The sequence below is a fragment of the Typopeltis vanoorti genome, chromosome 5 (genome assembly GCF_054136105.1).
Source record: "Typopeltis vanoorti isolate ZY-2024b chromosome 5, IOZ_Tvanoo_1.0, whole genome shotgun sequence".
Lineage (NCBI taxonomy): Eukaryota > Metazoa > Arthropoda > Arachnida > Uropygi > Thelyphonidae > Typopeltis > Typopeltis vanoorti.
Genome location: NC_143553.1, coordinates 69,460,010 through 69,487,856, shown reverse-complemented (window position 1 = coordinate 69,487,856; position 27,847 = coordinate 69,460,010). Strand labels below are relative to the sequence as shown.

At 34.7% G+C, this 27,847-nt stretch overlaps 1 protein-coding gene across 1 annotated transcript; it reads left to right on the top strand.

Annotated features, from left to right (window-relative positions):
* Positions 1-846: 846 nt before the first annotated feature.
* On the top strand, positions 847-25,377 carry LOC150106503 (trypsin-1-like). The gene is made up of 6 exons (XM_090393165.1): positions 847-971; positions 1,966-2,158; positions 11,881-11,971; positions 13,915-14,098; positions 17,667-17,812; positions 25,125-25,377. The coding sequence occupies exons 1-6, from the start codon at positions 908-910 to the stop codon at positions 25,287-25,289; spliced, it is 843 nt and encodes a 280-aa protein (XP_090249291.1). The 5' UTR covers positions 847-907; the 3' UTR covers positions 25,290-25,377.
* Positions 25,378-27,847: the final 2,470 nt, after the last annotated feature.

The window sequence follows — 27,847 nt, the reverse complement described above, 5'->3', positions numbered from 1 at the left end:
TGAGAGTTCTTAGAAAAATATGGAGAGTGAACAGATGGCATCAATGGAAAAATCATGTTTCAAATGAGCATGTTAGGAAGGATCTTGCTGTTGTTAGCATTCAGGAATGTGTAAGCAGGGCGAATATTGGATGTGTGGTCATTTAACTGGAAGAGAAAAGATTAGCATAGCAATTAGAAATGGCTTAGAAGGCTGAAATATATATGATCTGAGAACATCACTCTTGAAACAGACTAATTCGGAGGTAAATTTTCCACAGTAACAATAATGCAAACTTTCTATGTAGTACTATCATAATACCCTGTAAACCTGTTAAGAGTGCATATCAGTAATTCGATGATGATGATAAAGACATAATTTATATAATTTTCTTTTTTTTTTCCACATAAACTTTTGTTTGGTATATCGATATTGTATATTCTACTCTTTAATTATGGATTCTATATAAATAACCACCTAACCTAAAAGTTAATGTATGCTTATTTATTTGATGATTGAGAAATCTTAACAAGAGAACGTGATTCACATACATTGTTATGCTCAAATACGAACATTATGTAAATTATATGAATACTGTATGTTGATTTTTTGTCATGTTTATCAATACCGGAATTCCAGTATACTTTGTAGGCAATAAAGTGGGCAAATTGTAGTTCGTTAACTCTGGATAAGCTTACTCTTAACAGATATGAAGTAGAATAAATGGATTAACTCTACTTAGAAAACGATTTGAGGATTAGTGACTACGTCCAGTAAATACTGATAATAAGCAGTGTTTTCGGCATGGCTGTGTAAATGATGATCTAATTATATCCTCTATGAAGCATTTTGAAATTCGACCTCGGAATTAAAGGTCATAGTTATTTATTATAAATAGCCTTCATAAAATGAATTTGCATCATTGAAAATGACAGCCCTTCTAGTTTCGGTTGGTCTCTTCACGTTAATAGTCACTCCATTGCGAGTGTCAGGTAAGAAACATTTTGCCCACTGAGGATATTCTCTAGCATCCCCTGTTATTCAGGGTACATAACATTCTACGTTAACTCTTCGGATGTTGAGCGATTATTTTTTTAAAGTAATTATACATAGGTAGAGGATAATAAATTAGTTTTTCATTTGTAATAATGATATCTGAATAATCTTGCAATCATCCTCAGTGCATCAGTAATTATGTCCCATGTTGATTTATTTTCTTCGTATTTTTTCATGACTGAACTGAGATGTATTACTCATTGATTATGGGGGAAAATAGCATGGTGATGAAAGAGCTGTTATTCTGAAACTATGTTTAGGGTTTTTTATTATTTTATTTTTTGTGACTCCCACCCACGAGATTATAAAAGTTATGAACCTCTATTATTAATACCGTGTTGGGGTTAAAATATCTTTTGTAATGATTTTATTTTATTTATTTTTTGTATTTTTATATATATTTTTAGATAATCCAGAAACCCTACTCTCATTGAACTTTTTCAATTCACTCCAAGCCTCCATTAAGCAGGACGATGGTCTCACACTCGGCGATGAGATCAATCTCTTGCCTAAAATCATTTATAAACAACTGGGTTTTTTAAGTAAAAAATCCGAGTTTCTGAGTTTTGCATTCCTGAAAACAAGTAAACCAGCTAGGCGAACACCTAATTAACACACATCATACACTGGCATCATTACTTCTGTTTCATCTTAACTTAAAAACAACCCAACTATTTGTCAGTCTGTGTTAGCATATGACAGCGCCCGATCAAGACTGAAGAAATTTCTTTATTTTCTCTAAAATTGATCCTTAGATTAGTTTCTTATTTTTAACTTTTTTGTATAATAAATATAATTAGCCATTTGAAATGTGAACAGAAGATTTATTAGAAAAATTCGATATTTCGGATGTCTGGTTTTGGATAATAAATGAACTAATGTAACTCTCTCTGTATTACTTATAAAATTGCTTGTATGAATCTCTTCTAGGTTTTGAGTGCGGTGTAAAGAAACAGTCCGACAACTTGCCTTCTAGAATAGTTGGGGGAGTTAACGCATCTCCAGGAGAATGGCCGTGGCAGGTTTCTCTACAATATATGACACTATTTGGAAAGAAACACGTCTGTGGAGGAACGCTGCTCAACGACAAATGGGTGTTGACAGCTGCGCATTGTGTTGATTCGTAAGTACATAACACGTGTTTGTTTTATTTAACAACTATTTCCCATTTGTTCTGGTAATAAATCATCAGGGACTAAAGATGTAATTAATTAATATTAGTTAAAATGAAAACTTTAAGTAATTAAAAGTTTTCGTTTAAACTAATCAAGACATTGTCTTGATATGAAACTCCTACTGCTGTTGCTACCACAGTGGACAGCTTTTGGTGGGAACAATTTTTCCATCTAATAAATGTATATGAAATTCTAGTAAAGCATTACTTGGTTACGTTATGGTATTTATAAACTTCACAATGCTTTTATACTTGACTTAATTTTGAATGAATAAAGATTTTACAGACGGGATTCATGAAAAGAATTCAAAGTCATACTAAATGTGATAGTCCCCAAAGTCAGTTTTGACTCGGGCTATTACAATACGACACATATTATCTTCGGTTATGTTTGTATTGCAATAATTGCAGCTTATTGCAAACGGTACAGATATCCCGATTTTCTGGAATACTACATATCAATCGCAAGTCACTTGGCACTGCATGATATAAAGGCAATGGATGCATGTATTTACAATATTGAAACGGGTCGTGGTTTAGGGTTGGTCTCCAGCGGAAGCTTCTGTTAGTCACCAGTGCAAGAGTAAATTCTTTCATTCATTAATTCAGGACGTCCATAATTGTAAAGGTTTCTGACTACCAGAACATTTATGTCCTGAACTCCATAGCCTTGATTATAATGGAAAATTAAAGCTTGGCATGTTATAACTAAGATGAAAAGCCACACGTTGAAGCAGAACATTACCATAAACAAAGCTCGGGCTCCACTTGTGTATTGGAGTACTCGAGGTAATTTGTACTATCGCAAATGGAAAGCTGTGCTATGAGGTGACAAATCATGATACTTGCTCTTTCTCCCTTCAGATCAGATGGACGTATATCTGCTATGTCTGATGATAATGGTGCCATAGTGTGAAAAGAAACTCTCATGGTTTGGTTTAGTATAGCATGTTATGATGTATTGATAAATGAACATCGAGAGTTATTACTGACATCCCAGAAAAATTCTCTATCGCCTGCACTGTGAGTTCCATGAAAAACCCAAATTACTGCGTACGGTATATCATAGCTCAAGGTCTATAGAAACATGGTTTGGAGAAATAGTAGTATAATGGTTTGGCTACTCAGCCTGGAATCCTAATTTAACGCCTGGATGATATCATCGGCAAAAGTTGGAACTTCTGCCGAAGGTGAGATCAGCACATTGAACTTCAGGAACTATTGGCTTTAGTCGAAGAATAGGTCAAAATATTTGTGTTCGTTTATCAATATTTTATAGAAAGGCTAGTTGTGAACAAAAGGTAGGTCGACATTGTACCGAGGTTCATGAAAATAGAGAATTTATAAAACTCTTGGATATCCGTATAGTTATGTTGATTAGTTAATTGAGATTTATTTATTCTTTAGGGAATTTATAAATATGTCAAGAAAAGTTCCACTCGATCCTATTAACAAACATACCAGAAGCACATAGTACTTTTCTTGAACGGAATACCTACGAAATCTCTCTTTAACTGTTGTGTGAAATGTGGGCGTTCTCCCTGTGATTTTCGTAGGATGGGAGAGGGGAAAAAAGTGCGTTTCTGAACAGCCTGTTTATCTCTAACTGTTATTTAGGTTTCGTTATAGAAATGCTCAGAAAATTATTCTGTCGCAAATCAAAATTTGAATCACGTATTTAAGATTGGTCAGTAGTAATGACTGCTTGTCTTAATTACACAACTTGACAATATCGCTTCACCGTGAAAGTTAAATTTCTGACAGTAAATCACATCGAATGCTTTTGTTTTTGCAAACAATCTAAAAAAGCATTTCACGATCGATATCTTAAATGAGTAACTTAAAGTATCACGTGACACAGCATACATACTCAGTTTCGTTTAAATAACTTGAATTGTACTATGACACTAGATTAACTTTGAGGGAATTGTTTCTGTGAATTTTTGTGATTATTCATCGTTTTTGAAGAAGCCATTGAGCTATGAGAATACGAAACATGATAGCCCGGTTTTTGTCAATAAAAGTATTGTATATGGCATCCTGAACTATTTTAAATTGATCCATATTTCGCACATGTACATTCAAATAAAGCGGATCCGGATTACTTCTGACAATGTAATCGTGCAGTTCTGGTGTGCTGCTGCTATTGACTTTTCAACCTTCTGTGCGTGGATTAATGTAGAAAGAGAGAAAAAAAAGTAGGAAGCCTTTGAAAAGAAACAACATATGCAACAGGTGTGTAAATATACTGGAAAATATTTTAAGAAATGAATAACATTTCTAGTAACATCAGATTTCCAGAAGTTACAGCCAGCACCTGGTGTAAAACTACATTTCAAAAACAGTCTATAAATATATTAGGCAGATGTTTTTTTCACAACGGCATATTGGCTAACAGATAAATCTTGTAGTAAAACTCGGAAATGCGTTAAACACCAGCGTGAAGATAATAAAGTGCCTTCATGCACGAGAGGCCATGCTTGGCAGTAAAGTGTATTGTTATTGTAGGACTTTTTATTTATTTTTTATTTTTTTTTTAAATATCATACATCTTTTACAAAATTGCACCACTTCCTGTATAGAGTTGGCAATAGTTAATTCTGAATGTATTGCATTTTTTAAGAGAGTTTTTTTTTAAACTAATTTTTTATCTAATTTTGTAACAAAATTACACTGCACCACGGAATGAATAAATGTTACTTTTCCTTATACTTGACAAACACTCTTGGTTTTCACTTCATTTAATATTCATTTATTTTTTTTTATTGATAACACTCGTTCTATTAATTCTTTTGAGTTTATTACTTCTTCCATTACTGATACTGTTTTTATGATAGCGAGTTCATATGAGAACAGTGATGACCAAAATTTTCTTATGCAGTGCAAATTTGAAATGAAATGGATTTAAGAGTTTTAGAATGTCGCACATAAAAAAATGTGTATAATGACTTTAGCCTACTAAACAAAAATTGGATTTAAATTTCATGGTGGAATCCAAAATCGAGATATTTTATTTTATTTTAGCACAATCATTTTAATAGGAAATATTTATAAAATTTTAGAAATTAAAGAATATAATAGAAATATTTTTTTCTTTAATTAACTACCTTTTTATGTCTAATAACACAGAAATAAACCAACACTAAATAAATATATCAATCAATAAATAAAATAAATAATTAATTCGCCGTTTTTACGCTGCGCCATAAGTTCTGTTAGGTGAGCCCAAGCAGCACGTACACCTAGCTTTGGTCATGAGTGAGTATACTCTAATTTTATTATTCTAATCATTAGAGCAGCAAACATTCTGTCCACATAAAAAATAATAATAAATAAAAAAAACCCGAAAAAGTGCAGTATCGATTACCATTTTCTTAAAAAATAATGAAAGAGTATTCGTTTATTGGATTCTTAACTCTTCTTACAAGTGCGCATGTGTAAGAACCATATAGGAATAATATCTGAAATGCAATAGCGATGTCAAAATACTGTTTTGTTTTTTCGGAATGATTTTTGTTTTAATATCTGCATTACAAAGCATATTATATTAAACTTAGAAGCTAAACAATAAATATCAAGTAGGAAAAGTGATCTCATTGTTATTCTAGATATGCAATTCAAATTCTTCACACATTAATAATATTAATATTTCAATATTATTTCTCATGCATATAACAGTAATATGAAAATTGAAACAAATAAAATTATTATCATTATTATACAGGTACTTCCGAGAGTTAGGGATTCGTTAACGGAGAACCCTTGGAATTCGTTAAATTAATTAGTCGATAGTCCATATCTAAGAATAGCATATTAATAAGTCTCTTTCAGAAGGCTTTTTATAAATGATAGGCGCCTTCTTGACTAGAGAATATTTGAGCAGATATTGACCTGAGAGATTGGGTATACGAAAATATTGGGGCATTTACTATTATTGTATATATATGTTTATTATTATTATTATTATTATTATTATTATTATTATTATTATTTTATTCAGATAATTGATACACAGTCAAAACAAGATATTCAAACTACAATTTGACTGGTGATTCAGGACAATTCAGATTCTGCCCAAGAATCTAAGAATAGTCCGTCAGGTAGCGTCGTAAAATATGGACTGTTACAAGTAATGCTGTTTTTTGTAGGTCATATGGGGTCACTTCATTGATTTTTAATTGCTATAAATAGTTGGACAGCTTCTTTGAAGTTGCACCAAGTGCACTGATAACTATTGGAATGACTTTGGTGTGTTTAAGCCTTTATTAATATTATTATTATTATTATTATTATTATTATTATTATTATTATTATTATTATTATTATTATTATTATTATTATTATTACTACTACTACTACTACTACTACTACTACTACTACTCAGATACGGTATAACAGTCTATGCAAACACATCAAACAGTCACCTAACAAAATTAGAAACATTACATAGGAATATTGTGTCAACAGTGTTAATATAACAAATACAACAAAGTTAATATAAGGCATCAAGGTAGGGTTGGGGCTAATGGGGGTCTTAAATTCATGTACACTAATACTAGGAGTATTAGGAACAAGAAGGAAGAGTTTTTGGCCATGGTTGGCACTTCCAGACCACAGGTTATAGGTATTAGTGAAACATGGCTGACTGTAGATGATATAACTAGTGGGATTGAATGTGATGGGTATAGTGTGTTCAGGAATGACAGAGAGAATAAAATGGGGGGAGGAGTATTGTTGATGATAGCTGATGAGCTCCAGCCTAGGAGAATAGAAGTTGAATTGCAGGATAGAGAAAAGAGCACATTTGAGGCCATTTGGTGTGAGATTGTGGCTAGCAGAACTAAATATACAATTGGGTGCTGCTATAGACCAGGTGATGGAAAAGATGGTGGTGACAGTATGCACAAGCAAATAGAAGAAATGGGTGGAAGGAGGGTGATTATTATGGGAGATTTCAACTATGGTCGCATTGATTGGAGTGAGGAGAGGACACACGGGAGGAAGGAACTGGATTTTATGCGGTTATTAAGGGATAACTATCTGCGACAGCATGTAATGGAAAATACTAGGGGTCAGAGAGTGCTTGACCTAGTAATTACATCTGAGGATTTGGCTGTAACAAATATGACCACATTGCCACCAATCGGTGAGAGTGATCATAGGGTCTTAACTTGGGAGGTGGCTAAAGGTGTAGAATTTTCAATTAAGACAGGGTACATGTGGAATTATCGGGCGGGAAAGTATGACAAGCTTAGGAGTTTGATTGGTTCAGTGCCATGGCATGTACAACTGCAAGGACTAGAAGTTGATAGTGCATGGGAGGTAGTTAAGAAGTGCTTACATGAAGCAATGGCTGACTGTATACCTAGAGTCCGAATAATAAATCAAGTAGGGGTTAAAGGGATGAATAACACCATTAAGCTTGAGTTGCAAAAAAAGAAACAACTATGGAGGAAATTTAAGGAGAAGGGTGACCGGCAGGCACATGAACGGTATAAAGCGCAGGCCAGAAGGGTGACGAGTGTGGTAAGAAAAGCAAAAAAGGATTACGAAAGAACATTGGCCAAGCAGGCTAAAGAGAATCCTAAACAGTTTTTTAGATATGTAGCAAGTAAAAGGAAAAATGTACATGGCAGATTGATTTTAAAGAATGCCGATGGTAGGGAGGTAACTGAATCAGTTGAGATAGTTGAGTTACTGAGTGAGCACTTTGCAAAAGTATATCATCCAGGTGGTGACATTGCAGAAACAAATAAACCAGTAGATTATACGGGAATTGTGGTTAATGAAGTGGAGGTGAGTAGTCTATTGCATAACCTCAATGTCAATGCATCTGTGGGATTGGATGGTACACCAGCTCGTGTTGTACGAGAAGCAGCTAAAGAATTGTCAGTACCCTTGACCATTTTGTTTAATTTGAGTCTCGGGTCTGGGTTAGTCCCGAGCGGGTGGAAAGAGGGGAAAACAGTTCCACTGCATAAAGGTGGTTCCAGGACTGCTGTTGTAAATTACCGACCGATTAGCATATCAGGAATCATTGTCAAGGTCTTAGAGAAAATAGTCAAAAGGAAAATACAAGATTGGATTGAAGAAAATGGGATAATGTATCGGGGACAGCATGGTTTTGTGAAGGGTAGGTCATGCCTCAGTAACTTGCTCACGTATTATAACACAGTGACGGCTGAACTGGATAAGGGTAATGGGTTTACGGTGATTCTACTGGACCTTGCCAAGGCCTTTGACAGGATTCCACATGGAATTCTAATCAGTAAATTGCAGAATATGGGAATGGACATAGGGTTGGTGAGATGGATAGGAGGGTGGTTGACGGAGAGATATCAGAGAGAGGTTTACTCGGGAGTAGAGTCCACAAGACGGCCTGTGACTAGTGGTGTGCCACAAGGATCTGTTCTTGGACCACTGCTGTTTAATTTGTTCATAAATGATATAGGAAATGATCTGAGAGGAACAGTTCATTTGTTTGCGGATGATGCGAAGTTGGGTAGGGCAATAGTGAATGCAGATGACGTCAAAATTTTGCAGGATGATTTGGATAGATTGGAGGTCTGGGCTAAGGAGAATGGATGTCAGTTTAATGTGGCAAAATGTAAGGTTATGCATTTTGGGGTGAAAAGATTGGCGGCAGTTTACTGCATTGGTGAAACCCTGCTCCAGGAAATTGATGAGGCACGAGATTTAGGAGTGTTGGTGGATAAGGAATTGAAATTTAGGGGACACATTGCAAAAGTGACCAAAACAGCTCATCAAATCACTTGGTTGCTGAAGAATACGTTGACAAGCAGAGACAAGCAGGTTATTGTTCCTCTCTATCGAGCCTTGATAAGACCCCATCTAGACTACTGTGCTCAGATTTGGTCACCTAGGTTTCTTCTTGATGGGGAGGAGGTGGAGAGGATCCAGAGGCGAGTGACCAAGATGATAGCAGGTCTGTGGAATGAACCGTATGAGAACAGGTTGAGGATTTGTGGGTTGCAAAAATTGGTTGATAGGCGGAGGAGGGGAGATATGATTGAGACATTCAAATTACTGAAGGGTTTCTATAAAATTAATTCAGAAGATATTTTTGAGAACAGGGCTGGTTGTGGGAGGACTAGGGGACATCCATGGAAACTGGGCAAAAGTGTGGTTAGTAAAGGTGTTAGAGCTGGGTTCTTCACTTTTAGAGTAGTGAATGAGTGGAATGCGCTCCCTGAGTCTGTAGTGGATGCTGTGACAGTGAATGAGTTTAAGGCGAGGTATGATAGATACTGTATGAATGTCAGATAGTTGTGATGAATATGATTTGGGGCCTCCCTCGATGAGTCTAATGACTCCCTGGAGTTGCCCGTAATAATAGTAATAATAGTAATAACAGTGATTTGGACACCTTACACGCAACAAGCAATATCCGGCCAGCACATGGTGACACATTGAGAATTCTGAACGTTAAAAACCTGAAACACTACATAACATTAACAAGGAATTACTTCAAGATCACCTATCGAAACAACAGAGACACATCGTATAACACGACCTACAACAATTCTCTACATCCCTACACCCTTCAACAACTCATACGGTTCTTTTGTAAGATCGCATCAGATACTCCCAGAACTCAACAACCTACCAAGAAATTTAAAACGCGTAGATAACTTGCAGAACATTAAAATAAAACACGAACTCTGGAAAATATACCAACAAAGTTAATATATCATTAACGCTAAGTTAAATTATTCATATTTGGTCTAATGTATTAAAACTAAGAACTTTTATTGTTAAAAGACCATAAGATTTAATGATGAAAAATACAAAGAGCCAACAAATTTCACTAGCCACTGTCTAGCATTTTCAAGGCTGTACTGGTGTGAAAACAAATGCATCAAGTTATATGAAAACATACACTTTAGTAACTGCTAGGCCGTTACTAAAGTGTATGTTTACACGGATTATCAGATGTAACGGCCTAGCAGTTACTAAAGTGTATGCTTTCATGTAACTTGATGCATTTGTTTTCACACCAGTACAGCCTTGAAAATGCTAGACAGTGGCTAGTGAAACTTGTTGGCTCTTTGTATTTTTAATCATTAAATCTTATGGTCTTTTAACAATAAAACTTCTTAGTTTTAATATCATATGTCCTCCCGCGATGAGTCTTCGGACTCCTTGGAGGTATCAGGAATAATAATAATAATAATAATAATAATAATTAACACTAGTAGTTGGAAGGGGACCAATCGTTCGATGCTGTTGGCACACTCTCCCTCGATGAGTCTTTGGACTCCCTGGAGGTGTCTAATAATAATAATAATAATAATAATAATAATAATAATAATAATAATAATATACACATCACAAATCACCAGCATCTAATGCCTACATCCCATGCATAAACAGTAACAACAACATAAATAGTGAAGGCTAAATCTCACTCTCTTCTTAAAAGCTAACGCAAGCTTCGAAGTAGGTGGGATTAAATCGCCTCACTCATCTACACGTAATCCTTATAATCAAAGAATGCAGATTATGTAACAAAACAGTATAACAAAAGTGTATAACAATAATGAAGATACTGATATTTAAAAAAAATTGTGCATATGTAAATAGGCTGTATAATAATAAGCTCTGGATATTGATATTGAAAAAAAATTATGTACATTTATATTTAAAAAATCACTGTACTCTACATTTGTACTGAACAGAAAATGTAATAGTATACTTTATTGTATATATGTAAATACTCTGTATGATGATAAATAAATGTTAAAATGTTAATTATTATTATTATGGTCAATGTAACTTAAAAAGGTTTACAAGTGTTATCAAAATCTTAATAATAAGTATGTCAATAACAAAGTTAATGTGATTACCTTCTCCATAGCGTGATTGATAGAATGACGGCACATTGTTTCTTTCTTTAGAGTTTTTCAACTGAAGATCAGTTAGTCGGATGTCATGCGGAGAACTCCAGAGAATTCGAGTTATTCATCCTGCATACAGGCAGATCTGCCCTAACACACACACACACACACACATGTAACTGGAGGTTTAAGTAATGTAGAGGGGTGGGTGTGGAGTGCTCTCCGTAATGGGCTCTTGGACTGTTTGGAATCTGCCCTAACACACACACACACACACACACACACACACACACACACACACACACACACACACACACACACACACACACACACACACACACACACACACACACACACACACACACACAAAATATTACCATTAGTTAGTGGTAATATTTGTGTAGTGTATAGCTGCTGGATTGTGGCTTAGTGTTAAGATAGTGACGTTGCATGTAACTGGAGGTTTAAGTAATGTAGAGGGGTGGGTGTGGAGTGCTCTCCGTAATGGGCTCTTGGACTGTTTGGAATCTGCCCTAACACACACACACACACACACACATGTAACTGGAGGTTTAAGTAATGTAGAGGGGTGGGTGTGGAGTGCTCTCCGTAATGGGCTCTTGGACTGTTTGGAAGTGTCACGTAATAATAATAATAAATTATAAAAGTTGCAAAAATCTCATCTTGATAAGCCGGGAACCCAAATCTGATCATAGATCAGCTGGAAATAAAGTAACTAAATCTAACTAGAAATATACTATAAGTCCATGAATTTCTTCAAGAAACATTAAAGATCTTTAACTGTTCTTTCAGAAACAGCCAGCCAAGAAATTATAGAGTGATGCTTGGTGAATATAACTTCGCTCAGAATGATGGTACTGAAGTGGAAGTAAAGATAACTACGGTAATAATTTTGTATTTCCATTTTTTAAAACTGTCACATATAATAAATGCTAATGACATTAAACATATTTTTTATACTTTAGAAATAATTTATTTTAGAAATAAATAAGATCATATTTTAGGATTTTATAGTGCAGTGTTTAACATAATAACAATAATCATGGATATTATCATTAAATGTTGTTGAAAGTTCATTTGAATTCCTTTGTATATGACAGCGTTACTATTTTCTTCATAACATGAAACAGCACCCAATAGCTTATTAGGATACGCTGTCAAAAAAAAAAAAAAAAAAAAAAAAAAAAACTAACAAAATTTGAATCAACATTGCATTATTTCCCAATTGTTATCACGTCTCTAAGAGCAGAATAATTTGAAGCTGCAGATGCAGAATTCGAGCATAACAACAGAAAATACTGCAAGTAAACTGCACTAAGCAAAAAATAAATTGTAAGACGAAAACTGTTTTTAAGCAATTTTGAAACTGGCTATTTCTTATACCTAAAACAGTCAAGGATAATTAAATCAGTTGATTTAATTTCCATTTTTAAGAGGGAAATTGGAGGAATGTAGATGTAACGTAAATTTTAAGAGATAGTATATGAATGTTATATTGATGAAATACGAGGTTAAATATGTAATATTTGAGATAAACACAGTTGTGTTTTAATAAATGTGCAGTTTAATATAATAAACTTTACATTAAAATATATTTAAAATTTAAATATAATAAAGATTTTATTATCATAAACATTGTTTATTAGATATAATGACACCTAGTGGATATCGAATCCGCTCTCTACCGTTCTGGTTGTGAAAAGGAAGTGGGGGGGGGGAGGATGGGAAGGATCATGTTTGGTCTCTAGAATAGTTTCCGGATTATGTAACCCTTAATCACTCATTGTGCGTATGTACTATAGGTTTCCAACATTTTCAATAAGTTAAGGTTAATTATCACAAAAAAGAGACAATCTATGTAAAACATGTACTAAATGTATTGTTGGATAACTTTTAATTACAATAATTTGCTATTGATAAATAAATGCTAATGACATTAAACATATTTTTTATACTGTTTGTGTGTGAGTTTTTCATTTTACTGAGCTAGGCACGCATTGCGAATAAGAATAGTATCTTAGTTGGTGGCTGGGTTAGTAATTTCATCTCCCGCGTGAGACCACAAAATTGCTCATTGGACACCTGAATTGTCTTTGAAAAAACCAACATGTTTTGTCTTTAAAGTAGAATACCCGGATCTAATTCTTAACCCGCTTACAGTATTAATGTGATATGAGTTTACAATATTTTATGGGTAGCATCCACATAAACAAATAAATAACATGGGTTAGTAATTCTGGACTTTAGAACTGGCATATTTCTAAATGTTTTCTTCCTCTCTTTCTTTCTTGTCTTCCTTCCCTCCCCTTTTCCCCCTTATCAAACCCAGTAATTATGATTTGTTGATCCCAAGCACCTCAGAACATTCGATGACATGAACTTTTCACATTGCAGGTTTTGCTTATTTCGCTTATGTTACCAATTGCTAGTGCTTCTTACATACAAAATGCACTGTCTCCTTAAATAGTAGACAAAATTATTATATATATAACACAAACACATTGTGCTATACCCATCATAATGTGACATGAGTTTACAATCTTTTATGGGTAGCATCCACATAAATAAATAAATCATAATTATGTTTTTTTTTTTTTTTTAAACCTGTTAACTGGTTAAAAAAAGTTTCAACCTTTTAAAATAGGAACAGTAACTAAGCATATCAACCTAGTAAAAAAAAAAAAGGTCTTCAGAGAATTAAAACATGAGCTTTAGTTTTTCAACATATTAATTATATATTCTTAGACATATTTTCAAGCCCTGCATTCTCAATCTAATCACTCCGTATATAAGCTGACTGTTTTTTTTTTTTTTTCTTCATTACAGATCATTAAGCACCCCACGTGGAATCGTCAGGCACTTACGGGAGATGCAGCGTTACTTAAGCTAGCAGTACCTGTAGATCTGCAGGGTAAACACAAATACCTGAAGCCAATTTGCCTTGGAAATTCTCAAATGGCTGTCGAGAGCAAAATGTGCGTCGCTACTGGATGGGGTCATACAAGATTTCGTAAGTAGTGCAATCATTGTGGCAAGTGATATATTTTATTTAAATGAATCATATATTTTAATATATATTTCTTATAAAAGCTAACTTTCCCTCTTTCTCACGCACGCATGCACACGCGCGCACCCTTGAAACACCAGTTTTGAAATATTTATGGAACACTTTGATCATCTGAATCACACTTACATTAAATTATATATTAAAATGCACTATCACCTGGAATATATTTTGATACTTCCCTTTCGATATTTCCCTTGACAAGCAAATAGGTTGGAAGAACTTGTGTTCGAATTCCGTCCGAAGAACGTTTATCAAGATTTTTCAAAGAAAGGTGAATTAGCTATTCTCATACGGGTGTGTAAAGTTTTTTCTACACGGAAGCTGGCTTTTCATCCCACATCGAGCAACTGGCCAGAAGAACACGAACAATTTCAAACAAAATATGTATTGAGGCATAAGACTAACCACCTTATTCCAAAATTATGGTTACGAAGGTCAGCATAGACAAATCGTGAACTTTCTTAAAGGGCCTTTAAGTACAGCGGATTATTATTATTATTAGTATTAGTAGTAGTTTCCCTTTGGTTGTAAAGAATACAAATGCAGCTATACTGAAGACAAGCAGAATTGAAATGAATAACACACTATCCTTCCAAAAGTCATGAGATACGTGCAGGTATAAAACGAAACATGTCTTTAGTTGCGAAAATCAATATGGTGTTGGTCGCAATAATTGCTTCAGCTCGTCGCGAAAGACTTTCTGCTAATTTTGATAGAAATTGGTGGTATGATGTTGCACCTCCTCCTTTGAAACATTAGTCATAAATCACGTCAGGACTACTTGCTGGCTACAGCAGGGAGAATGCTGGTCTTGAAATTCACGCTTGCTCTTGTTATCATTCAGGGAATGAGAGGTGCGATTGAAGTCTGATTAGTGGAATAATGAATTACTGACCATTTAAAATTATGTACAGGTAACCCTCGTATAACGCGGATGTTAGGTTCGGCAGAAATGCCGCGTTATATAAATCGCGTTATGCGAGTCTCAGATCGCATAGAAAAAGTAGGGTTATGTTCCGAAATCGTTTTTTTTAAATTATATAAACAACAATGACATATCCAACAAAAAATATCTTTTTATTTAATTCAGGTAATTCATGTAAGTTAAGAAAACATATAAACTATAAAACAAATACATAGTATAAAAGTATAAAAATTACAAATTGTACTTAAACTTCATTGCACATAATGCATAAATGTTTTAGGCAAAATAAAATAGTGCATATTTTAATCTTTCATAGCACGAGGATTTGAGAATTGGTTAATAAACACTGGTTTTGTCATGTAATCGCTTGATGCATTACTACAAAACAGTAGAGTAATTCTATCTTTGGAAACTTTGAATTCAGGAGCTGATCTTTCATTTTTCGAAATATAGGTGCGTTTTTGCACTTTTTTCCAATATAATCCGGATTCATCCGCATTGAACACCTGGTCTGCACTATAAATGTTTATAAACTTTGAGAGTCTTTTGTTTAATAAGATTTCCATCCATAGGAATTTTCTTTTGAAGTGCAATCTTCTATCGAAATCATTAGGGATTTCTCCATTTTTCCATCAGAATATCGCGTACATGAGCAACGCGCTTTGCACTTATCGTTGACCCAGCAATAAACACTTTCTCGGATTTTATGTTAATTTTGTTTGATTGTTCGAATTGTTGATTCATTTAAATTCAAAGTCCCTGCAAAACTCCTGGTTTTTCTCCATTTTTCAACCGATCCAAGATTTTGAATATTTTTCTTTGAGAAAAATTAATTTTGTTTTCAATGTTGGTTTTTCCCTTTCGTTGCAGTTTGTGGCCATTACTATAAAAATAATTTTTTACACAAAAAAGCAAGCATTACATATTGTATGTAACTCACCAGAAAATACAGTGCTCAGCTTCAGATGAACACACTTATGATTTTTAATGCACTTTCTGACAGAAACAAGGACAATTTTCAACAATAAACGTTTTATACGGTAAACAATTGAGGTACATGCGTGCTAAAGGGTATTTCCTTTATATAAATTCGCTACTTATAATTACATGCGAAATTTAACGAAGATAAAATTTGATTTTTAAGTCGCGCGGTGAAAAACATATGAAAAGATAAAGGGTTACTATAATTTGCCGACCGTCTTTTTATCGGAACCGTGTTGTATAAGTACCGCGTTCAACAAGAGTTACTACAATTTTAGACCGCGTTATATCGAAACCGCGTTGTATAAGTACAGCGTTATACGAGGGTTACCTGTATTTAGAAATTTATGTACATTTAATCATACAAATACAGCATTTATTTTACGAATGATATTCTATCTTTTTCGATTTAGCTACTTGAAAACAAATTCTACCCTACAGTTCTTCTTTATGAACTGGTCAATAACATCGTCATAAAAAGTTGGTTGTAACTTAATTTTCCGAAGCAACACGCACACTTGTAAAGGCTGGCTGAAGCTCACTGGCTAGAGCTACTTTGACTGCCTATGGCCCGTGTTTAAGCAACAGGGTGAGATGACGTGGAGCGATCGGAAATGGCTATGCGCGTTTATGAAATCACAGTGCTGAAGCGAGGACCTGGATGCTCCCACAACCGAGCAAAGCCAAGGTAGCTTGACTAGCGTCGGCCTTCGATACACAACGCAAAGCTCAATTATTGCCGCGCAAGCTTAAAACGTCTTCTGTCTACAAAAATAAAAGCCTAAATGGAATGCTTATAAATGCATGCATTTATTAACAAATAAATATTAGTTCTTTCTCAATTAATGAGCTTGCGCAGCAAGCATGGAGAATTCGCCACTGGGCTATAGCAATGTTAGGTGCACTTCTATTTATTTATGCTCGTTGTTTTGCAAAGTAGAGTATTGTAATATTAGAGGGTGTAAGATCCGGTACCATAAAACTGCCATAATACAAGCGACGCACATTATGCTGCCATCTATTCGTTTTTGGGATAACACACTGGAGTGAAAAGTGGCATCTCCTATCTAAGCACTCCTTTAAAATAGAAAAAAAAAGTAACATGGCTAATTCCAGAAGACCGATTTCCATTGCGAGTTTTGTGCCTATGCCATTCGAGGAGACGTATGTATTAATACAAACGAAGATTTACAGACTGTATCCCTTTCGTGAAAATTCATGGTATGCAGCTTCCCGTGCCATAGAAACAAATCATGGGAGGACTGCTGGTGGCTGCTGCCACCCCAAAACACGGATTCGTCAGAGTATTATGGCGAGAACTTTCTTGAAGAGCATTGGCTCGTTTCAGTCAGTATTTCAACGCTCCCTTTTGGGTTGGAAAGACCTGAGATCGAATCCCGTCTAGGAAGGTCGCGAAGAATCTCCCCTCCACATAACATCAACTTTCAAGCTTGGAATTGTTCAGATTGCTTCTGCTCATATTTTGGTACGATGCAGAATACTTATTTCTTTAGTTCCTAACCGTTGTTGTGAAATGTCTTATACTGTGGGGAAAATAATAATAATAATAAAAAAGCTGACCCTGAATATCTTTTACTTTTTTAGAAGGTACGAGTCCCTCCATTCTACAAAAAGTTACGGTCCCAATTGTAAATCAAGAAAAGTGCAAGAACGCTTACAGAAACATTCATGCAGTTACTGACGAAATGATATGTGCTGGTTATGATGAAGGAGGAAAAAGTGTTTGTCAGGTAATTAAGAAAACGTTTTGAATACATATTTTCACTTCCATTATAATTATAATCAGCAATAAGTGATGTGTATCATATTAAGAAAGTTAGCATGTAATTAATCACAAGTATTTATATAGAGAGTACATCAATTCCCCCTACATAACAAAAAGAACATTTGTCAGCTCCATCTTTTAATTAACACTTACTACAAACACGTTCATATTTTAACTGTCAAATATTTACGAAAGAGAATGATAAGTTATAGGTATGATATAAAATGTATAAAATAATAATAAAATATGAAATTATAATGATATATAGAAATATATAATAATAATAATAATAATAATAATAATAATAATAATAATAATAAATATTAAATAAAAAATATAAAATATTTTTAAATTTTCTAACCAGATTGCACTCTGTTAGCCCTAACATATTTGAAAATCGTTCCACTTTACGGTCTTCACATTTCACCGTCAAGGCATCAGTGCAATTGCAGACCCCCCCCCCCCCCGCCATTCATATTACTAAGGAAAAAAAAAAAAAACATTGGTCATTTGCACCAAACCGCCACTTGGGAGAGGTGGCAAAAAAAAAAAAAAAAAAAAAAAAGCCAAATATCAGCGGTGAAGATAAAATGGACTTTTCTGAGGCTCCTCTTGAAATATTGTTATTTCTCTTCTCTCCTTCAGGTTTTAAGGACACTTCTAAAGTGAGTTCTAGGGTAAACGTACTCCATTTCATTCAAGTGTTCATAGCACTTGTTGCAGAACCAATTTGACTAGGAAGACCTGGGTCTGATACCTGTCTAGGATGCAAGGAACTTTTATATAAGGGCTTTTCAATTAAACGAATCGACAGGTCTTTTTCTCCTTAAACACTGAAGAATTTCGCTGTGCTAAAGGAGAAAAAAAAAAGTCCTGTAGACTGCTATACATGATGGATACGATGCGCATGACCATTGGCATTAATTGCCTCACGTGATATTAAAACACCAATCGATTTGTTCCTTTCTTAGGCTAAGTATAAGAATTGTTCATATGAAAAGGTATAGAAAAATGTTATTATTATGTTCATTTCAAATGTGCTTTATTGAAAAACAATATCACATATCAAATTGATGATATTAAATACGAGGGCTCGTTAGCTCAGTTGGTTAGCTTTCGGCTTAAGCCGATTACCAGTGTGATTGCTCGTGTTACCGCAAGTAATTGCCGTAGGAATGTCGACCATAGTTAAATCTGTAACTCAACCCTGCAATTCTACAGTATCCAGTTTGGCCAATTCTATTGGAAAAGACAATAAAGTAAAGGATTCTACAATGAAATCTTCAGAAACGTCGCCGAATACTTCTAAGGATATCGGAATGGACGTCTTGAACTCGCTAAACCTACCCGAAGAACTTGACTGGACAAAAGCCTGCATATTGAAATGCGACCCTGTCGGTGCCCCATACACAGAGGAGGATGTAATAGAAGGTTTAAAAGCAAAGATAAGAGGTTCTGATGTGTGGCACCTAGGTGCGTTAAAATATAATTATATGTTTCTAATATCTTTTAAACACCTATCTGTGAAAGACAATTTTGTTAAATTAAGAGAAATTATTGTTCGTAATTTAAAATGTGAAATAATACCCATTAGTAAATGCCGTAAGTAAGATTGACATTGTTATACACTGGTTACCCCCCCCCCCCCCCACACACACACACCCACCCACCCAAATATCAAACAGATTAGTAGCTATGCACTTTGAAAAATTCGGGAAAATTGAAATTTTAGAAAATATCGCCAGTTGTAAAGATAGAGAGCGGGCCCATGTTCTCTCTAATAACAAAAAATTAACTATAACTCTGAACGAAGATACAAAAGTAGAAGATATACCGTACGTAATTACGGTATATCCTCTACCGTACACTTGCGAAAGCAGTGTACGGCGCCCAAGTGTGATAAATGCAAAAGAATCGGACATGATACAGAAGACTGTAAAGGGCAAACTTATGCATCAATGTTGGTTAAACGACCAGCAGTAAACCAACCTAACCACGAAGAAGAGCTAGAGTCAGTAGATGATGTACAAGAAAATAATACTGTACATCATCTAGAAGAAAAAACCAAATAGACACCAACGAGGAGGAATCGGATCGGGGTGATTCTCAAAATATATCAATTGTGCAATCAAAACCAGTGGATCCAGAAGGGAAAAAAAAACAACGGAAGAAAGAGAAAGGAATAGTACTGATTTAGAAACAGATAAAGATCAGGTATCTATGAGAAAAGAGGAAGAAAAGAATATGACACCTGACGAAAGGGGAAAACATGAAGCAGACGGCAGCGCTTCTGCCCCAAGGAGACGTAAAAAAATCCAGCTCATACCTAATGTAAAAGGAAAAACAGAAAGAAATAAAGCCTGCTAATATATATACAAAGAATGAAGAATAAGCCAATTAAGATAATTACAATGAATTGTAATGGATTGAATAACCAGGTTTCACAAAAATTGCTAACAAACACAATATACAGAACCAAGTAGATATAGTAATGCTACAAGATACCAGAGTTTAAAAAAAAAAAAATCGGAAGCAGAACAAAAACTACACAGAAATCTGCAGTGCCACTACTACATTCTTGGCGAACAAGCCCAAAGTAATGGCATTGCAGGTTTAATGACTTTGATAAGTAAGAGAAGTAGCATACAATTATTATCACACTCTACTCTAATAGAACACAGAGTGCTAGAGAGGTTGAAATAGTCTGGGAAGAGATCAAATAGTGTCACACACACACACACACACACACACACACACACACACACACACACACACACACACACACACACACACACACACACACACACACACACACACACACACACACACACACACACACACACACACACACACACACACACACACACACACACACACACACACACAAAGAAGAAATATAAAACACAAGAAATATAATTGCGGCCGGAGACATGAATTTTGTAGAAAACAATATATTAGACATAGAGGTAAAAAATACTATAACAGAAAACAATTTTTCACATATTATACAGCGATGTCAACTCAAAGACATATTCCAAAAATTACATCCAACATGTAAAGCTTTATTCCCCCACCAATGCCTCACGGCTAGACAGAATTTACATAAGCCAATATATAGGATTAACCGTTAAGGAGGTTTGTCACTTGCCATTGATTTTTAGTGACCACTACATGGTCAAGGGCAAACTTTCCCATGAGGCTAACGACAGAAATACATACAGCAACAGAAACTACCCACTCTGGAAGCTAAACAACAGTATAATCAACACAGACACATTTACAACAGAAATAAAAAGAATATTAGACAACATAACAGAAATAGAAAATCCAGTGTATGCCTGGAACCAATTCAAAATACATTTAAAAAAGGCTGCTATACAAATAGGAAAACATAAGAAATATACAGCAAACCAAGAAAAAAAAAGAAGCATAATCAAAGAACTAACACGACAATACAACACAGACAGAACCCTCCCAGAAAATAAAATAGCTATCAACGCTCTTAAAGCAAAATTGAAACAAATAGAAATAAAAGAGACTGAAGGGGCCTGGATACGTGCAAAAATCAGAACAATGGAACATGATGAAGGGAAGTCCAATGCAGCTTGGCTCTTTGAAGAGCAGAGAAAACAAAAAAAACACCATTCATAAAATAAAACATGAGGGTCAGAGGTCGAGGGAGATGCAAATCTCCTCCGATTCTTCCACTCACAATACACAAGTACCTTCTCCCAAAAACAAAGTGACAAAACAGAAACACAAAATTTATTAAAAACCTTACCTAGATTAACAAAGTCAGAAGCTGAAATTATAGATTTACCCATTGCAAAAACTGAATGCAAAAATACTATAAAGTCCCTGTCACTACACAAATCTCCAGGACCCGACGGTCTCACTGCGGAATTTTATAAAGCTTACTACCCCCTGTTTGAGACACTATTTGTAAAAATGCTGAACGAAATACAGAATTTGGAAAGCATCCCAGAATATTTCAACCTCGGTTACATAACACTGATACCAAAAAATAAAGACACCACAAACAACGCAAACTCACAATGGAGAGGCATTACACTCCTGAACACAGACTATAAAATCTTATCCAAAATCATATCACAACGAATTCAAATACACATACATAAAATAATATCAGAATCCCAAACCTGCGGCGTTAAAAACAGAAAAATAGAAGTAATATTCTGACAGTTAGATGTATATACGAACACTACCAGGCAACACAACAACCATGCCTGGACATAGAAAAAGCCTTCGATTCGGTTAGTCACCACTATCTGAAAGAAGTCATTAAAGCTGCAGGTTTCGGGAAGAAATTTCAAAACTTAATGTCAAACATATGCAACACTGCACAGTCACGACTCATAATCAACAAGAAACTGTCTGCACCTGTTAAAATTGACTGCTCGGTCAGACAGGGAGACAGCCTATCTATGATCCTATTCGCTCTTGCCTTAGATCCTGTGATACGAGCGATATCGGGACATCCCGGCATAGCGAGTACTCATATAGGAGAAGAAGGCAAAACAAAAGTATTAGCCTATGCCGACGATGTTACGTTAACGCTAACCACAGCCGAGTCCTTCACGATTGCTTGTAATGTATTTAAATCTTTTGAAAAGGCATCCGCATTAAAACTCAACATTCATAAATGTCACGCAATGTTCGTCGGCAGGTAGGCAAATAAGCCAACCGTGCCGAACGAAATTAAAATCAATGAACACCTCCCCCTTTTAGGAATCACCATAGGGGACGGGACCAAACCCATCATAACAAGCAATGGGAAGTAGCTCATAACAAAATTACGAAAAAAATTTCACAAATGAGACCCAGACAATTATCAATTAGAAGCAGGGCAAAAATATGTAACCAGTTCTTACTATCAAAAATATGGTATCTGGTAGCCAACATTAATTACAATGGCAACGAAGTTGACAAAATTCACAGAGAATGTGCAAAATTTATTTGGGATTCGAAATATGAACCCATACGAAGGTGTACAATATTTCATGATATAGAAGCTGGAGGGCTTGGTTTAATAAATGTACATTTAAAAACCTAAGTGCAAGAGCAAAAATCATAGAGAGAGCTTACTCGGAACACAAAGCATGGAGTGCATATATCATACACTACATGCAAAGAATAATGCCCCACCAAATAATTTGTTCTCTTCCACAATCGAATGGCAAAATACCAAAAATGTTCATTGAAGTTGCGGAGGGGTACAAATTCATTAATAATCATACAGCAATAAAAGATTTCCTCAAAATGAAACCAAAAATTGCACATATCACTCTCACGCGAGGATTTATCCCACCACCACAACACCGAGAGTTTGAAAAAGGTAAAATTAAATTATCCAATGTACTCAAAAAGGTATTCAGATTACCTATACACCCGAAACTAAAAACATTTTATTACAAGGTTCACCACGCTTGCCTACCCACCAGAATGTGGTGCGCATACAATGGTATTCCACTTCAAGCCCCAGCCAAATGCCACTTCTGCCCTGAACCAGAAACACTATATCACATAATGTTATACTGCCCCCACACCTCTCCAATATGGAACACTGTTCAGAAATTCATAAAACACAAAGAACCGGTCACAGAACACACACTATTCTGGCTAAAGGACGGAAACATAACAATAACCGAAGCAATTATAATTATAACAACAATGTACTCCATCTGGACATACAGAGGTGACAGAATTTATGGAAGAGATACAGGCCCAGATATAATGCAAAAACTCAACAAACAACTAAATGAAATCATAACAGACACAATAAACAGAAAAAAGATAACAAAACACCAATGGCGGAAGACAGACCTTATCTCTAATAAATATGAAAAAAAACATACAAATAATAGAAATTAAAGACCCACCATAAAGAAAAAACATGAAAACATGCCAATACAATTCACTCTGAAAGGAAAAATAATGGAATAGAAAACTAAACACATAATGTAAATATGTATATATGAGTGTAGAAATATTGTATAGTAATGAATATACAATATTTGCATAAGATCTATTTGCATACGAGGAAGTATATGTCTTATAATTTTCAGATAAGGTAAAAATATTGTAATATTTCAATGGATGTTAAATGGCAAAATAACTGCCCAAAAGATTGCACAGGACTCTAGGTGAAAATAGATATTGGGCATGTTATCATGTTGTAAATAAAAAAAAAAAAATTTTAACTGAAATAAGCATGCCATGTACTTATTGCATATATGTTATTGTATATTGTATTATTTTATTGTATATATTATCATGTTGTAAATGAAAATTGTTAACTGAAATAAGCATGCTATGTACTTATTGTATATATGTAAATAGTTCGCTCGAATGCACATAGATGCTGTACATAGAAAATGAAATATGGTTAGCGCGTCGTGCTAGTAACGCGAAGGTCGTGGGCGCAATCCCTCAAGGGCCAGCATTTTCTTTTGCCCAGCGTGGCTGGCCGAGTGGTTAGCGTGTCATCTCTCCAGTCAAGAGGCTGCGGGCTCGAATCCCGCCGTGGGTTTGGATGTTTGTGATTGTCTGTGGAAATACTAGTGGTCGGCTGTAGATGGCGTTGGTGTAGTTGCGGTCAACTGGCGAATTGGGAGTGGTGGAAGCAGAGCTGTAGAGTAAATGCCCTCCCTCGATGAGTCTTTGGACTCCCTGGAGGTGACAAATAACAATAATAATAATAATAATTTAACCAAAAAATAAATATATATTTGAATCCCACCGAAAAAGTTGTAACCTTATGGTACGTTAGCGCTGAAATAAGCTAACAAACATTTGTTAGCTTATTTCAGCTAACAAATGTTTTTTTTTTTTCTATTTTTATCTTTGTTGTATTAGTTATTCTTTAATAATCTGGGAACTCTGTTCAAGAGACCAAACATGGAACTTTTCCAAGCCATTTAACTTCTCCAATAAGATCGGGATCTCACATCGGGCAATGAAATTCTCTTACCTAAAGACACTGAAGAAGTCATTTTCATCCATGGCGTGATTCGACCCCTCAAACTGTTGGTTGGAGGGGGGGGGGGATACGCCAACCACTTTATCGACAAAGCTGGCAGGGGCTATGATCAACAGATTGGGTTTTGGGTTTCAGTTATCAATTGTATTTATTTATTTATTATTATTTTTTCTTAGCTTCGTTGATGGAGTGTACGCACTTTAAACTTGGAAGTTGTAACGGTGATTAATATTTAAAAAATATATGGCTATTATTAATATTTTGTTTATTGCTTTAGGGAGATTCTGGTGGACCACTTCAATGTGAAATGGAGGATGGAAGATGGTACCAGCTTGGTGTTACATCATGGGGCGTAGGATGCGCTGAGCCTGGGTATCCTGGCATCTACGCTCGTGTGTCTGTGTACGAGAAATGGATATATGACACTATGTTTAGCAATTAAATAAAACAAGAAAAAAAAAAGCTACTGCTTTTCTATAATGCATAAGAATAAATTCAGAATTGTAACAAATAAATGATTTCCATGTGTATGTGTTTGATAATTATGCAATAATAGGCCATTCTGAATATTAACAAGCAAAATTCAAATAACATTATCCTAGACTATGCAAAAGGACACGCACGAGGACATGTGCATCTATTAATACTTTAAGAAATATAATCACAAGAACGCTTAAACAGTTGTCAGATAATAATAATAATAATAATAATAATAACTACCGGTACTCAAATTTTGAATTAATACTCAAATACCGTTCCAGTTCCCACTGAAACGCTATTTGACTCCTTAACTCTGTTCTATATAATTTTTCAGAGAATTATCCCTCAAGCTTGTATCTAAATAATTTTCCAGACGGGAGGGGAAAAAACAGTATAATAAAAAGTCTGTAACGAGAAGATTGCAAGAAAATGTGTGTCATTGATTTCTAGTTTATATGACATAAGAATAAAGGTTGAGAATATGCAGATAGATGTATTTAAGACTGGAATTAAAACCGAAGCAGTCAAGGCTATGAAGTTAGTGTAGTATATGTGTAAACCGCGTCTGTTCTTCTGGAGGGTTTGCCTAAGTTATGCCATGCGGCTCAACTAGAGTTTGAAATCGTCAGGATAATTTCTAAGTATACAGTTTAACATCAGGAACACCATTCAGTACTTCAACAAATATGCAATTAACAGAATCTCGTTGATCATATTTTTATTTTGCACAAAAGAGACTTTATAATAAGAAATACTTAAGTTTTAACAATTTAAAGCTCATGTATATAATAAGTAGATAATCCTTGAAATATGAATTACAACAATGAGCAAGTTATTGTTTTGTTTTTATTTCTTTCTTTTTAAGTAACGATCTTCCGTCGTCTTTCACGGCAATGTTGTCTCTTGACATTCCTTATGAATGTCAGTTTTCATGTATATAAGGATACAATTTAGCAAACTTATGTGGGAAATCTGTGGGCTCACAGCAGTTTGCAGTGCATTATTAATATACCTGTGCATCTGAATCAATAAAAAAAATGTAAAACTTGGATCAGGAGAGAAACAATAATTACACCATGGAAAACAGGTATAGAAATCACATAGATCATTCCATTTGGCATTATTGTAGTTCCATTGGATACGAGGCAGATTAGCTGGGAGAAGGCCGTTCTTTATACAAAAAAAGAAACATTGACAATGACATGTTAAAATAGCCAAGAGGATACTTAACATCAGTAATGTATTTGGACGGAAAGTGGGTCACAAAAGGTCAAGGAAAATGGGAGACGAAGATTTTCTGGGTAATTAGTGGCAGCAAACAATTCAGCTTCTCTTCTAGTTTGGTTTGCAAAGTTAAAGAAGGAGAGTCAGCTTGAATTATGGATTGAAATTTCCAAGGAAGATTATCTCACTGTTTAAGTAATTAGAATGCGATCAACTGCCAGCGATAGATCATCAAAATGGTTCATCATACTCACCAGAATTAGGACATCAGTAATGGTAGCAAATGAGATACAGAAATCTGGAGTTGAAGCAGATCGCATGAAGGAATTTCAGGTCTGATAATCTTTAGCATGAGATATTCCACTTATGTGGAAAGTTCAGGCGAGCCACTTAAAATTAATAAAAATAATATATATGTTTTTAAAATGCCTCCGGCCCCTCAAAGTTGTAACCCTATAGTACATAAGTACCTTTGATGCATTAAGGATTTTTTAATTATTAGTTTTTATTTATTTATTTATTTGTAATTTATTATTTTTTCTATAACTAGTAACTAAGTGTCAATTGACTTTATTTATTTATGGCGATTTATTATTTTTTACATCACTAGTGACATGAAAGCAATTATCTTTACTTCGAAACTTTTAAATCTTGGAACATTTGTTTCAAGCTGTGCACTACCATGTTTTTTATTATTATTATTTATATTTTTATTGTTGATGTTGGTTTGTTTTGTTTACTTTGGATAAACGGTTAGTGAACTCATCAGCTTGTAAATTTACACCAAGAACGTTTCTGTCATATCTTATCTGACATATTAAAAGGAATATTACATTCCTTAAACTACTTTTTAACTTCCGTAATATAAAACCGTGGATTTCATGAATAAACTTTTTTTTTTCATGTTTAAAAGATTCTTTCTCAACTCAATAAAACTAATCTTCCATCCCATCCGACCCCGTTCCATTATCTTTTATCCTATTTCCTGATGATAACCCATGTTATAAAGGTAACCAGTCCATCAAGGTAGCAACACTTAACATAATCATGATTATCCAACTCTTTGTGTTCGTTACTTTCAGCAGTATCTGTTTTGGAGAAGGTAAGTATAAGTCGGACGAATGATGGTGGTGGTGGTACTAATATCTTCTACTTTAGTAAGTAATTCCCGGAATCATATCAAAACTTAATCCAGGAAATGGTGTGCACAAAATTAACTAATAGCAATCAGAGCATATTCACTTTCAGTAAAATAAATAAATAAAAATAATAAAAAAAAAAACGGTAGAGATCACC